The sequence below is a fragment of the Gopherus flavomarginatus genome, chromosome 2 (assembly GCF_025201925.1).
Source record: "Gopherus flavomarginatus isolate rGopFla2 chromosome 2, rGopFla2.mat.asm, whole genome shotgun sequence".
In the NCBI taxonomy this organism is placed as follows: domain Eukaryota; kingdom Metazoa; phylum Chordata; order Testudines; family Testudinidae; genus Gopherus; species Gopherus flavomarginatus.
This window is the reverse complement of record NC_066618.1, coordinates 167,692,106-167,707,692: the sequence shown is the minus strand read 5'-3', so window position 1 is coordinate 167,707,692 and position 15,587 is coordinate 167,692,106. Positions and strand designations below refer to the sequence as shown.

The 15,587-nt window shown below is 50.1% G+C and overlaps 1 protein-coding gene across 1 annotated transcript in view; it reads left to right on the top strand.

Moving 5' to 3' along the window:
- The first annotated feature begins 2,733 nt into the window (after positions 1 to 2,733).
- Positions 2,734 to 15,587, top strand: part of SFRP1 (secreted frizzled related protein 1) — a 45,670-nt gene continuing 32,816 nt past the window's right edge. Inside the window, exon 1 of the mRNA XM_050940244.1 lies at positions 2,734 to 3,802. Within this exon, the coding sequence (XP_050796201.1) occupies positions 3,259 to 3,802 (544 nt within the window). The 5' untranslated portion in view covers positions 2,734 to 3,258. The remainder of the gene's footprint in view (positions 3,803 to 15,587) is intronic.

Sequence of the window (15,587 nt, the reverse complement as noted above, 5' to 3'; positions counted from 1 at the left end):
TCGTCAGGGATAGTGTTCCTGACAGCTTGTATTCCATCTGTGTGTGGGATGTTTGTGTAGAGAGCCTCTACATCCATGGTGGCTAGGATGTGTGTAAAACACTCGATATCTGCCTTCCCTTCCCCACCCAGGCTGCTCTATGCGCGTGGCAGCTTCCCATACCCCATACCAAGTGTCTCCATGTCTCTCCTTTTCCAACGTGGATCAGCCATTGCACTCTGCTCCCATCTCGGCACCTTGCCCTTTGTTCATACCGCAACCGTCCCATATCAACAGACAGGGCCCTGCTCAAGGAGCTTTCGTAAAGGGCCACAGCGCTGCACAAATAATATTTCTGTGCCCTCACAGATCCTGTCTCTCTGCACTCCCCCACCACTGGCCTCTGACAGAGGCAAGGTTCAAGGTCATCTTGATTCCTTGTGGCAGTGAGTTCCATAGGCATGCAGCAGCAGCCAGTCAGACTTTCTCTCTGTCTCTCTAAAGTGTCAGCCTGAGGGCTGATGGTTCCGTGTCTCCTGATTAATGTAACCGTGGTGGGAAGATACAGTCACAGGTGGCGAGAGAGAGAGAGGTAATCTCCAGAAGAGGCCTTTCAAGGCTAGGAATGAAGCCTTGGATCTGGCCCTGGGAGCAGTGTACCAGGGTGCCATGCTCTCAGCAGCCTGTCCTGCCCCATTCTGGGCGAACGGAAACTTTGGTTGTGACTATTTCTGTTGCTAGGTCCAGTGAGGTCATGGAAGCGTGGATCCCTGTGCCCCCTATTGTGTCTGACAAGTGGGAACAGCTCTGGGGGCTGGAGGAAGCTGGTTGCAGCCATAGCTACATAGGTATCCAGGAAGGATCCTGTGGGCACAGGTGCCTTGGACAAAGGGTGCTGTTGGAGTGGCAGCTAGTTTTTAAAACTACTTTCCTCTCCCTCCTCACCACCACCATCTTACCCAGATGCCGGAGATGCATTTCCTGTCGATGTCCCCACTGTGGGGATAGGAATCCAGACAGTGCAGGGGCTTTCTGAGGCTTTTCCATTTCACTTCGGGGTAACTCCTCTCAGTCATGTGATTTTTAAGCAACAGTCACAGCTGGGTTTGAAGAAACACAATGGGAGCAAACTAAGCTGACCTGCCTTTTCATGTGACCTTAGGGTGACCAGATGAGATGAAAAATATATTGGGACACTGGGGGGAGGAGGGAGGAGCAAAAAAACCCCAAAAAATGCTGAGTGCTGCCCCAGTGCCCTAGCCCAGGGATCTGTCCAGCCCACTCTCCAGGAATGGCCAGTACCAGGTACTGGTAGGGAAGGTGCAGAAAACTCTGAACGGGGCAGGTATTCTGACCGTCCTAAGAATGAACACTCCAAAGGACTGCCCCTGAGGCTGCTGGGATGGGACCATTCATAACAGCAGAAGAGTTAAGCTGCTGGCTACCAACATTACTTTTCCCCACTGTGTCCCTTTTTATGAGGAAAGGAAAGAGTGCTGCTGAGATTCAGAGAAGCCACAAAATTGCTGCTGTCACATAGCCGCCCCCACCAAGCCCCAGCTGAATTTCATTATGGGTAATACCTCTTTAAGAAACAACCTGGCTTTTTCTGCCAATACCATAGTTTTTCTTGGACTCCATCCATCGGGAAGTAAGGTTTGCCGAGTCCAGACCAGGTTCCCAGAAACACTTTGCAGCTTTGGAAATGCTGTTTGCAGAAAAGCTGGGAGTTTCGGAGAGACCCTAAATTCCCTGATGGCAAAGGGCACAAGGCCTTATACAGTTCGGAACAGATTTTTTAAGGTATTTAGGTGCCTAAAGATGCAGACTAGGTGCCTCTTGTGCATAGATGCCTCCCATTGATTTAAAAAACCTGCCCTTCAGTGAGTCTGTCTCACTGCAGCACAGCTTGGCAGAGTCAATAGAAAGAATTATACAAATTAACACATCCGATTCTGACCCTGGATTTCTCTGGAGGCAGCTGGCAAATATAAAACTACTGCTGAATTAACCCCTCCTGCACAGAAACCAGGAGACAGCACGTGCAGCCATTGCTGAGGGACAAAGGGAATCGCTGCAAAACACAACTGCTTTGAATTGTTTATTCTGCAACGTCCAGACCCGGGGGCATGTGAACCCAGCTGGACCTGGCATAGAGCCTCCTATGTAGGCATCTCTCCTTTCCCCTCCATGACTGAAGTCTTTTGGAACCTTCTAGCAATCAGCTTCCTCAGAATGAGTTCTGTCCTGAGAGGAGAATTATCAGCCATCAGGAACTGGGGAATAAAGCTGCCCTGCGCCGCAAGGTGTTGGACCATTTACTGATCCTGGCCAGGTGCTCTGGAGCTGAACAGCACCAGAGAATTGCTGACAGGACTATTCACTTAGGTAACAAATTGGACTCAAATGTGTGTTTGAGTGACGGGCTTGTCAGATGGATACAAGCAGCTCTGATGAGCTAACGTGTGTTATTAATGTTTGCCTCTCTAACACCCCGCATCCCCTACAGTAGTAATTATTTAGGGGAAGACAGCCGGGAACGGAGTGCTGGTTTCAAACTGCAAGAACAGGTGGACTGTTCTCTGGGCCGCTGGACAATGCTAACTGCAGAACTGCCATATCTTCACCTTTTCAGAAAGTGTTGACAAGAGAAGTCCTGCACTTGGCAGCACAGCAGACTCTGTAAGGAGCAAAAAGTTCCTGGGCTTGTGCTCAAGCCTCTCAGACATGTCACTCGCCTGCCTGGAGCTGCAGGGAACTAAGACTTTGTTGATTTGTGAGTCAGCGTGTGCAACTGTGAAGGTAAAACATGAGCTCTCTCCATTAGCTGGCATCCGAGAAGTTTGCTGCTTCCTGCAGGGAAGATGCAGTTCACTCTGTTGTGCAGCTTTGGGTTTTGTTTTAAGGGGAGTTGACCTGTATCTAGCTTATACCCAAATAAGCCTGTGCTAGGGAGGTGATTGGCTAATCGAGTCTGTGACTGACACTCGTAAATGAGTGCACTAGGGGCAGCTCAGTGCTGATTGGCTGGTGTGTGAGGCTCAGAAACTCTCTCCAACAAGAGCTCTGGCCATTCTCAGTCCTGCTGCCTTCAGAGTAGGTGCTCCAGGCACAGCCACCAGGCGAGAGGCTGCTTCCTTCGCTCAGTCACTCAGAGGCAAGTGAAGGAGGGCAGACCTCTGCCTTGCACCGGGAGAGAGGATTTCGTTGCAGACCTGCAACCCAGGAGGGGAAAGGAAGCAGAAGGCTCCTGGAACTTGATTTCATTCAGCTTAAAGGATGGGCAGAGTCCAGAGTCCAGGAGGCTCCAGCTGGAGCGGAGCTGGGGCTCTGCTGGCCTTGGCAGCCGGACTCTTTGCTTGCAGTCATGCAAATGAATACGACTATGTGAGTTTCCAGTCCGACATAGGCTCTTACCAAAGTGGGCGATTTTACACCAAACCCCCGCAGTGCGTGGCCATCCCAGCGGACCTGCGCCTCTGCCACAGCGTGGGCTATGACAAGATGGTCCTGCCCAACCTGCTGGACCACGAGACCATGGCCGAGGTGAAGCAGCAGGCCAGCAGCTGGGTGCCCTTGCTCAACAAGAACTGCCACATTGGCACCCAGGTCTTCCTCTGCTCCCTGTTTGCCCCCGTGTGCCTGGACCGGCCCATCTATCCCTGCCGCTGGCTCTGCGAGGCCGTGCGTGACTCCTGTGAGCCCGTCATGCAGTTCTTTGGCTTCTACTGGCCAGAAATGCTCAAGTGCGACCAGTTCCCCCAGGACGATGTCTGCATTGCGATGACCACTCCCAATGCCACAGAGGCTTCCAAGCCCCAAGGTAAGTCTCACTGGTGTTGGCCCTGTCCCTACTAACCCCTGGTTTTCCCCCCTTTCCTAGCAGAGCAGAGGCTGGCCTGAGAGAGATGCAGCTCCAGTCCAAAGAAGAACTCCCTCCAGAAGCGATAGCAAGAGTCACCTGAACTTTGCTCTGGGGTAGCAGCCCCTCCTCCTGCCTCAGAGGGGGGATGCGAAGGGACATTTTCTCTTTAGAACTTGCCCCAGCTACCACTTTGTGAGTAACTCCTCTTTGAGTGTCCCCTCTCTGCAGCAAGCGTTCTGCCGAAATTCAGTATCGTAGACACTAGCAGGATCAGCCTCTAGGCATGTAAACATTCTCCTCTGGGCTGGGCTCCTTCCTGGTGGTTCTGATTCTCTTAGGCTGGAGCCTAGTATTGATATCTGGGACCCATCCACCACCATTGACAGTGACGTGAAAGGGACGGCTGCTGCCTCTGTTCTAACGGACCTTTCCTCGCATTCCTAAGTCTCGTGGAATCATTTTATAGCAACAGCCCAAGCCACACGTCTAAACCTGTGCTAACCTGGGGAAGCAGTGAAAATAAACCTGTCAGGAACGCCTTGTTTTCCTAGCAGCGCTGAAGTTTGAGGCTGGATGGGCTTGCTTCAGTCATGCCACAAAGCAGCCTCAGTGCAGCAGGTTACATGTATTTTAGAAAAACAAATCCTGTTCATTTCAGATAAGGGCAGTAAACCTGGACCTGGGGCTGGAGTTTTGTACAGGGCAACGTTTCTGATCAAGAATTTTACTGTAAGTTAAACAGACTTCCAGGTTGTTTGGACAAAGCAGAGGCAAACTGCTTGTTTGATTCTATTGGACAGTAGGTCTATTCGATATTATAAAGGCTTGCATGGATTGAGTTACACTAATCTTTGGTTTATTGCTTAAAACTTATAAAACAAATACAAGACCTGGTGTTTAGCTCTCCAGTTCTGGATCCTAAAAATATTTCAGAGGTTGGCAGGAAAGAGAATATAAAAAAATGAAGACAATGTATTTAAAAAGAGGTTGCGGCGCTCTTCTTCTGGTGCCTCTAGCTTCATTTGGAAGGGACAGGCTTACTTGGTTTTCCTGAGCTGCTTTTGAAGGGAGTTCGTGGCAGCCAGGGGAATAATTCCAGTGATTTATTCCCTGTGTGTCCAGGGTTCATCTGAAGATAAATTTGCCATTCGCTATAGCTGCTCAAATGCAGTTACCTTTGGCAAACAAAGCACTTTGTTCTGCTCAGTGCTGAGGGAGAGCGCTTGCCCAGCCAACCTGGGTTTCTCCTCTCACTGTGGGTTATATAATATTATGCTCCTTTCCACACCAGAAACTGTACTGTCCAGAATCCTCCAATTATCATTTAATTTCCACTCTCTAGGGCAGGAAATGAACGCAGTCTGGAATCAAGGAGTAACGTCCTCAGAGTGTCTGTAAAAATTAGAGCACAGAGCACTTGCAGAGAGAGAGGCACAGCTCAGTTAACTCTTAGTGCTTAATAGAGTGGGGAGCAGGGGGGTGGAAGATACTTTCTCCCTGTCCATTCACAGCTAGGATCCCAGCACCTGCCAACATGGGGGCTGCTCAGTTTGTGCAGCGAGTCAGAGTTCTGGTGCTTTCGTTCAGTAGGGATGGGACTGACCCAGTGCAGCAGGGGCTTCCACAGCGTTTCCCATCTCCTGAACCTTCCTTGGCAGGAGGGAGGGTGACTCCTTGGAGAACAAGGAGCTGGATAGCCCCTGCTGCTGTGAATTAGAGCATCTGAGCCCTCAGTTTAACACTAGGTGGAAAAGGGCAGAGTGATGCCATGTTTGGGTTACTAACCTGACCGAGTGACAATGTGTGACAAGGAATGTGGGGGGAGATGCCATCTCTCAGGGGTCCCCTGGTACAGCGGGGCCAACACAGTCTGTCTGGACAGCAGCATGTGGGATATGATACGCTCTGTAAGGTCCAGCTATGGCCAGTAAATGAAGGGGTTGGGGAGGAGAGAAGCTTAGTCTGCTATCACATCCCCATAGGGAACCCACCACTCCACTCACAGTCGAGGCAAGCTGGGCAGCCCAAGTGAGTTCCCAGGTACACTGAGAGTCCCACCTGAGAGGTGAGTGCAAGGGGCAGGACGTGGGGGAACAGCAGGGATTTGTGGAGCACAATCTCCAATTTTCAGGCTTTTGCTGGGTTTTGTCCCAACTTTATCTCTTGAAAAAAGGCTTTACTTTGAAGGAAGGCTGTGAAATCGCTGTCTTGAAAGGTTACAGCAGCTCAGCAGAGCTGCGCTCTCGTCTTCTGAGAACGTAGGAGGACTTGTTCTGTGCCTCTTGGAATTCTCAGGGCAGTGCTGTCCCCATATGCTTTCACGGTAACACTCATCATTACAGATTCCCACCGCTCTGGGTCAGCCCAGACTCAGCACTTCCCGACTTCTTCTAAAATCAGTGCTGTTTTCAAGGGCTTGGAAAGAAGATCTTTCCGAACAAACTGATTCTGCTCAGCTTTCCCATATGATTAGGCTCTGTCTACACGGGAGACCATGTACTGCTGCAGCTGCGCCATTGTAAGGTCTCCCGTGTACCTGCTTTATACTGGTGGGAGAGAGCTCTCCGGTCAGCATAATTAAACCACCCCAACGAGCAGCGGTAGCTGTGTTAGCAGGAGAGCTTCTCTGTGCTGCTGCTTCTGTCAGTGTAACTTATGTCAGTTGGGAGTGGTGGTGATTTTTTGTCACTGACAAATGCTTTTCCTATAAAAGTGCTAGGTGTAGACATAGCTTCAGAAACGTCCAACTATAGTTTCAAATAAACACTGGATTTAAAACTCAGCACCCTCCCCTGGGCAGTGCTGATGAGAACTGTCTCTCTCTAACCATTTCTAACATGCTCACCTACACAATATAAATATCATTATGCCATTCACGGTAGTCATTAAAGTCACTGTGTTACAATAAATGACGTCAACTCTGGTGTGAATCCTTTTCTGTGGGTTGCAGAGAGGACCTAGGTTAGGTCTGCACTTAAAAGTTACATCAACATAGCTATAGTGCTCAGGGGAGTGAAAAACATTCACACTCCTGATTTCCCTGGTTAGGTCGACCTAGAAGCGGGAAGGTTGATGGAAGAATTCTTCCGTTGACCTAGCTACTGCCTCTTGAAGAGGTGGATTGCCTCCAGCGATGGAAAGACCCCTTCCATCAGTATAGGATCCTGTAGCACCATAGCAGTGTCTCTGTAGTGCCCATAGTGTAGACATGGCCCTGTTCTATCAGCTCTTGAGAAACACACCCATCACAAAAGCTTCAGGATCCATTTACAGTTCACTTAAAAGCACAAATTAGTAACTAAGCTTGGGCAAGTTGTGGAAAGAAAGTACCGAAGTCCTCAGCTACACCCACACCTCTGTTAAATGGCATTCACACTCTTGTTTGCCATGAATGTTCACACAAGTGATTTTGTTTGTTTGCAAGAACATTCCCAGAAAGCAAGAGTCTTTGGATGTCCGTGCAAAAGTGTGTTCACGTGAAGGCACGTGCTGGGAAAGTTCCTGCAGCCATCTTGAAATCCCTTTCACTTTTCTGGCTCCTGCTGGTAAGGCTTCAGTTGTCCATTTGAGAAAAAACTACAATGTGACATAGCTGACCAGTCACCCACCAGGGATAACAAATAGTGACTGCTGTGTGACCATCTGCAGGATATTTCTGCATCAGGCACATAGTTTCAAGTAGAAAACATTTTGCAACAATCAGAGTGCTTGATCCTCAGCTAGTATCACTTGATGTAGCTGCAGTGACGTCAGTGAAGCGATTTACAGCATTGGAGTCTGGACGACAGTCTCTTTGTGGATAACTGACAAACAGAAGAGGGTTCAGTTTCCTAGATGCATTATTTACTAAGATTTGTTTGAAACAAACAGCTAACAGGCAGAGTGAATTTGCACGTTAATCCCAACTACCTCCGTAATCTACAGCAACTCTGGGACCCCTCCCCAGCCAGTGTCTCCTACCCAACCACCTAGCAAAGAGTTGGACCTTGGACTGAAGATCAATACATGCAGATGCTGAGCCTGTGCATGTCCCAGCACCTCACACTCCTGCAAATAACCACTGCAGAGCAAGTTGCAGAGCTCCCTCAGAAAGCCCCCAGCCTCCCAGCTATGGGCTGATAACGGACCGCTGAGGTGAGTGAGTTGCAGTGTAGCAGTTCAGCCTGGGCTTTTCTGCTGCTAAACCGGTGGGGCTGTTGGGCTCCTCTGGGTTGTTTTTTTTGTTTATTTTTTAAATAAAAAGAAAAATCCAAACTGAACTGGAGCCCCCTTACATTTCAGGTGCTGGGGCTTGTTTCCTGTTGACTTAAATAAGGTCAGAGCCCAGCACTGCTTCCCCCTCCCATATTAATAAAAACGAACGAACTCTTTCAGTATTTTCCCCCATTAACACCTTGGCACTGGAATTTGGTTCTGCCTCTCAAAGAGCTGACCTGCTGAATTCCTTTCTCCTTAAGTAGGAGGCGGTAAAGCCTGCAGGCCTACAGGATGCATCAGGGGAGTCACAGATTAATATAGCATTACACATTCCTCTTCCTGCCCCTGGAGTATGGCTGCTTGAAAGCCGAGTGGTAGGAAACGGGCAGCAGGGGAAAACCCGGCTGGGAACAGACTGAGGTTGTGTACAGAACTGCTGTCAAATGCAGAAAACAGCATGTTGGCCCAGTCATAGCTCACACCAGCTAGAAGATGCTCAAGCAAGGCTTTGTCCATACCTCCGGTAGTCTGAGCTCACTGTGTAGCCTGGGAACCCAGGCCAGCATCAATTTCTTTGCAGCCCCAGAGCGTTATTTTAGGCCAGGTGTGGACTACAGGGTTAGGTTGACGTAAGCTGTCTTGCATCAACCTAGCTGTGGAAGTGTCTTCACTTAAATTTGGCTCCAGCCGACGTAAGTGTCTCTCTAGCCAATTTGGTAACCCCACCTCCCCAAGCGGTGGAGAGTCACGGTCGATGCAGTGTCAGTGTAGACACTGTGTTGCTTACGGCCACTGTTACTGGCTTTCTGAGGCCATCCCACAATGCCCCATGCTGACAGTACAATTGCTACATGGTGAATATGTGCACTGCCGACACCAGGAGCAAGTGTGCACCTCTCAGGGATTTAATAACTGCAGGAGCCGTATGCCGATGTAAGTGAGGCTGATGTAACTTTGGAGTGCAGACGGGGCCTCAGTGCTGCTGAGCGTTGGCCCACGTCAGAGCCAAGTGTTGTGTTGCTCCCCAGTTTGTACTGGGTCCCTCCTGGGCCCAGTGCAGGGGCAGTGGAGCTGGGCCATGGGCTGCAGGGAAAGACTCGGTCTGGGCACTAAACCTATTCTGAGCAGCCTGGGGGCTAGTGACTGTTCAAAGTCAGACAGCTCTCACAAGTGCCCAGCAAGGAGTCTCGGAGTCTGAAGAGTCCCCTTTGTCCTTGAGGGGCATGCTCCCTCCCCCAGGGCATCATGGGGCTAAGAGACACACGCCTGGGAATCCTGCTGGGCCCAGATAACAAGTAACTTGTTTCACCTGAGTCCCGCAGGCATTGTGGGGTTGCCCTGCCCCGCAGTGTCCATACAAGCCATTCCTGGGAGCCAGCCAAGTGCCAGCTTCTGAATATGTATTGCCAATACACAGGACTTAATTTGTAATGAAAGAGGGGCGGAGGCTCAAGTAATTTTTTTACATTCATAACTTACGTGCCAAGCCCAGAGGTGCTGGGCTCTGAACCACCAGGCCCAGAGGTGCTGGGGCTCTGACCTGCCAAGCCCTTCTCTCCCCCTTCCAGCTGGAGATCTCCAAGAGCTGTGCAAACACTGGTATGTAAATCCTCACATCATCCTTTCAGGCAGGTAAACGTTACTAACCCCGGGGGGAGCTGGCGGCACAGGGCGGGACGGTGACCTATCCAGGCTCATGCTCTTACATCTGTGATGAGGAGATGAGTACTTAGCCGGCGTCCATGTGCCTTTCTCTGGGGTTTGCAATGGTAACCATAGGATAGCACATCCTGTGCCTTGGCCTGCACCTCACCAGGGGCCTGACATGCAGGCAGGGTGAACTCCAGCAGGGTGGCTGGAGACAGGATGTGACGGCCTTCTCCCCAGAATAGGGGCTGTACGTGCACAGCACAAGGAGACGTGGCCGTTAACAGTGTGTGAGAGAGAGGAGAAAGCACAGCTATCGTTAGGAAACACCACTGAGGCGCTTGGTCTCAGTGCTGGTGAGGTGGGGCTGAGTGTGTGTGTGTGTGTTTAAGCTTAGTTTGGCTGCTCTCCACCACACCTTCCAGCATGGGGATCGCACAGTCCGTGCTCTGTGTCCTGCCATGCAGGGAAGCTTATGCAGAGCTGCTAATTGCTTCTCAGGTTGGGATGTTGAAAGGAATGTGGCGGAAAGACTTTAACTTCCACGAGGCATGCTGGGTGCTGCTCTGCCTTTAGATGGCAGCCTTTTCCCAGGAAGAACTACATGGCTTGTGTGAAACTATGTGACAACCCCTGGGGGCAGATATTATCAGCAATTAGCTCACAAATAGTCTGGGCAGAATTTGCTGTTTTTTATATAATATGGGCAGATAACGTCAATGTTCATTTTTAAGGATTTGTTTTTTCAATTTTTATCATTTAAATGTTCACAGTTGTGCAAAATTATGGGTTTTTAGTATTTTTTTTCTGATTTGTTTCTATTTAAATTTTCACAGTTGTGGGAAATTATGGGGGGGTCAGACAATTATTTAATGACAGCAGATGTTGAGACTCATAAAGTTAAAGCTTTATAACCATTAAAACGCAAGCTGTCAACATCACATGTAAATAGCCCTAAATCAAACGCTAACAAGTTCTCATGCAGCATTTTCCTCACTGTGCCTAGCTGTGAATTTTGATTATTATTGATGGAAATGTTTGTGGTCAGTTTGTTTGTGTACGGTGAAATCAGTGTTTATTGACACTTACTGATAAAAATCTAATCCTTCTGAGCCTGATAGCTCCCCACAGCATCGGCCCTTCAAGCCACAGAGAGCAACAGCTGCTCTTTGGGCTTTCCCATGTTCAGCTTTGGTGTCATGGTCCTCAACAGTTCCCCTCTCTTGTGGGCATGCTGTGAAGTAACTCCTGGAGCTCCTGACCAAGTGGAAAGCACTCTGCATTTGCTCTCGAACCAGCAAGAAGTTTAGTAATGGTCTGAGGACACTGCTGCTATGGTTTATTGCTCACTCTTATCGGTAGGCTTCAAAGCATTTTACAAAGGAAGGCAGTATCATTAACCCCATTTTACAGATGGGGAAATTGAGGCACATAGATGGGAAATGACTTTCCCAGGTCACTGGCAGAGCTGGGAGGAGAACCCATGTCTCCTGAGGCCTAGGCTAGTGTTCAAGCCACCACTGATTTCTCCGGGTAAAGTCAGACTAGAAACTGTTCTGCAGCTGCTGGAAGTGAGAGGGGGCTTATACATTCCACCCACGGATTGCACCTCCCTCAAAGTACAAAGCAGAGTGCATCAGCTGGTAGGAGGCTGGTTCTGACCTCACTCTGCACCCCAAACGCCAGCCTGTATGCATGTCCCAGGGGATGTGGGGGCTGGCCCAACAATGGGTTAAAGTGCAGTGGGACCAGACCCAAGGAAAGCCAGTGGACAGCACAGGAGAGTAGAAGGTCCACTGGCAAACCCAGTGTAGATGAAACTTCTGCTCACAGGTCAGTTATTCTGTGGGAACAGGAAAGGACTCTGCTGTCACTGCACCTGCCTGGAACCAGATTCCCTCTCAGCCAGCACTTTGCTGGCTGCAGTCTACGTCTGGGTCTGATGCTGGCTGGGACTTTCTGTGAAGCCATCTGGAGATGTATTCTTATCTGCCAAGCTCATTCTCATTTGAAACAAGTAGAAATTGGCTTGATTCACCCCCACCCAACAACAGGTGTTGGCACCCGCCAGCTTCCAGATGGGCTTCAGCAAGAGAGAGCAGCTTTAAAATACAGTGAGCTGTCTTGGTTGAGGCTGCACAGGGGATGTGCTGAGTCAGCAGATTGGCCAAAGGGTCAGTTACTTTCAGGACTTTTCTGCTGGCTCTGGGCCCTTGGTGTAGGGGGCACCTTGCTCTGCTGCTGTGCACTGGGGCTCTGGGGTAATTCCTGCCACCAGGTAATTCTGCTGCCATAAACCCTGCAGCAAGTCTAGCCCTGCTGCAAACATCTTTTACAGCCAGCCTTTTGATGTTGAGTCTGCTAACAGGAGGAACGCAGTGAAAAGTCACACTGAATAATCGAGTTACAGACACTGAGGGAGGGGATCGGGGAGTCCAGGCGCAGGGCACTGGGCTGGGATTCAGGAGCCTGGGCTTTGTTCTCACATCTGCCCTGTCCTGCTCTGTGACCGTGGTCGAGTCACTTCCCTGCTCTGCCTCCCTCCCTCCCTTCCTCTCTTACTGGGTCTGTGCAGCACCCAGCACAACGGGGAGTCTCCGGGGCTCCAGTGACACAGGGGCTAACACATGGTAAAAATCCTTGTGTGGAGAAGGCAATTATAGTTTTCACATGGGCTAATTGGCTTAACTCTTCAGCTCCCCCCAGTGTTTACCTCAGCCCATTAACAGGTGTGCAAATGACAGACTGCCCCGGCCACATGGCTGTTTCCAGATGTGAGCTAATATGTGGGGAAATCCCACCTTTTCTCCCTAGTGTGGTGCATGCAAATAGCTGTGTGACTAACCTCCCAGATCTGAGCTGTTCTTGGGACATGCAGCTGCAGCCTCCTGGCTCTCAGTCCAAGCACTTGGAGGAGAATGCCCTGTGGCTTCCTCTGTCCATTTCATCCAGTTCGTTAATGTTTGGAGGCTGGATGGAAATATTCCTTGACTGCTTATTGAAAAACAACATCCTGAGGAGTAAAATGAGGCCCTGGTTAAGCCCTAAGGGCTGGATCCTGCTCCTATCAAAGTCACTTGTAAATTAAAAAGCTAGAAGTGGTGATTGCATGTTATTGTTTCACAGGGGGCCTGTTCCATACATCCCTGCCCACTCCTCCCACCCATGGTGGAGAAAGAGAGACAGAATCCATGGACATTGGATCATGAGATGAGCTCAATTCTAGGTGTTGCATGAACACTGTGGTTAATTATTTGTTCCCCAACAGCATTTAAAAACTTGACTGAGATCACGGCGCCATTGGGACCTGCACATGCAAATAGTAACAGACAGTCCTTGACTCAAAGCATTTAGAACCTAATAGACAAGGGAAGGTTTATCACCTCCATTTAACAGAGGGGGACAGAATTATTATGTGACTTGGATGAGGCTATCCAGGGAGCCAGTGGCAGAGAACTGAGCCTCTGCCTCCCTGAGTGGCAGGACAATGCTGTAAGCCCAAGACCATCCTTCTCCTCTGAGTTTACACCTCACTTCACATGGGATCTATTTCTGTGTCCAATAATCTTGAAGTCATTGAGGAGGGATGCCCATCCTTCTGCCCTCAAGAGCCTGGGGGAAAGCCTCCTAGATTAACAGATTCAACATACAGAAGGGACCATTGTGATCATCTAGTCTCACCTCCTGGGTAGCACAGGCCAGAGACCTGCCGCAAAATAACTCCTGCAGCAGATCTTTTAGAACAACAGCCAATCTTCATTTAAAAAGTGCCAGTGAGGGAGAATCCACCCTGACCCTCGGTAAATGTTCTACTGGTTAATTACCCTCTCTGTACGTTGTATCAAGCAGAGGTGTATTCTTTTATTCCCTGAGAATCTCTATCCTGTGAAAAAGGGCTCTCTAGTTTGATGTAACAAGAACAGAAGCAGTGTCTCATTTTCAACAAATGTATCCTTCAGCAGCATAAATCTGTGCTGCTGGGTGGTCTCAGCCCGTCTGCCGAGAGCTGGGCGCAGGGACCTTGAAACAGGATGGTAGTTCAGTACCTGGCTTTGAGCACAATGTACTCTCTTCACAAGGCGGATCTTAGGAAAATGACCCGGGATGGCATATCGCATCCTCTCCTAAGAGCCTCCTGCTACAGTTCAATACTAAGCTAGGGCTCAGAGCGAGGCATGTGGGTGGGAGGGGTGTAGCTGCCTTGCTGCAGCCAAGGTTGGGTTTGTTCTGGGGATAACTCCAGCCTGTAGGGTTGTCAAACCTGCAGGCCCCCTCTGATGTATATTCCACCTCTGTGGCTGCGGGAGTCCTTGCTGTAGCCATGCCCTGGTGACAGAGGAGCCATCTCGGCGGGAGCCTCACCCCTTCTCTGCATTGTTAGTTTGGGATTTTACACGGCTGAGCCATGCTGCAGTGCCCTTATGGTGATGCCCTTTCCCCTCATTCACTGGAAGCTTTGGAGGCAGCATGGAGTGATGCTGCTTAGGATCTGGCCCCAGAACAGCTTCTCCCTGCCAGTTTGGCAGCTGCCTTCCCCAGCCGGCTCCCCACCTTGCCCAGCAGCTCAAAGCCAGGCCGCAGTTCTGTGTGTCTTTGTTGGTTGCACTGTATTGCTCTTAGGCCAGCCCTGGGGAGGGCATCAGTCAGTTGTCTTGTGGCCCTGCTGCGGCAGAGAAGCCCAAGTGCAGTCAGACCTTTAGGAGCAGGAGCAGGGACTAGTTTCTCAAGAGCAGAGCTGTGGGACTTGGGGGCAGGGAGGGGCAGAAAAGCACCATTGCAGCCCAGAGCGTGGTTTGTAATGAGGAGGGACGGTACGAGTGCGGTGCAAAAGGAGAAACGATGGGTCCCGTGCTTCCCTCCACTTCTCAAATAAACACGCCCACCAGCACTTGGTGGGAATTTCTGACCCATGCTTAGTGGGGACTGCCCCTCAGGGGCCATCCCAGCAGGTGACATGGTGCTAAAACCTTCCTGAGCCACAGAGATATTGTGTGACACATAGACTCCACACACACACTCGCTCTAGCAGTGAAGGGGTTTTGTTTGCTCAGGGAGGGGGGAGAGTGAGCTGAATCTCCTCAAAGCCTGTGGAAAATAGCACCATTGCAATAGGACCAGTAACAGGTAAAAGCCTCATCTCAGTCGAATAATTCCCTCCTCTCCATCCTTCAAATCTAAACAAACCTCTGACTGGGTAAACTTTGTACATGTTTGGGTAACTCTTTAAGTCCCATGTTGGGCCACCAAAAAGATGCTATTAATGTAGATGGAATAACTCAATACATTTCTGGTTCCATAGCTTCTGTTCTTACCAGGCAGGATTTCGTCAGTTGGCCCTTTTGGTGTTATCGCAAGAGTGGCAGTTCTGCCCATTCGCTGAGCAGTGACTTGTGGCACAACTCCCAGCTGGCAGCCTTTAGCCTTCAGCGCCATTGTACGGGGAGCTGGGAACTGCAGAAGGAAGTTGGTGCAGAGAACTCCTGTCTGTAGGAGGCTGTGGCTGTGAGCCCCACTTCACCACAGAAAGTTCCCGGCCAGGGCTCTGGGAGCCTCTTTCAGCTGACCTGGTCTAGACTAGAAAATTAGCTACGTCTTTCAGTGGTGTGAAAAATCCACACCCTGGGAGAACATAGGTAAGCAGACCTAAGTCCCTGTGTAGCCAGCACTAGGGAGGAGCCAGAAGAATTCTTCCAAGATGGGAGAACCCCTCCTCTCAGCATAGGTAGTGTCTGTGCTGTAGTGTTTTAAATATAGACCAGCCCTCACTGAATGTTAACGCATTTCCCTTTATCTGCGCACCAAGCCAGGCTCCTCATCCATCTGACAGCGGCTCCTTTAGGCCTTTCCATGGGTTTCAGGTGGCAAAATGTTTCCCAGGCCTCAGACCCTTCCCAGGGCT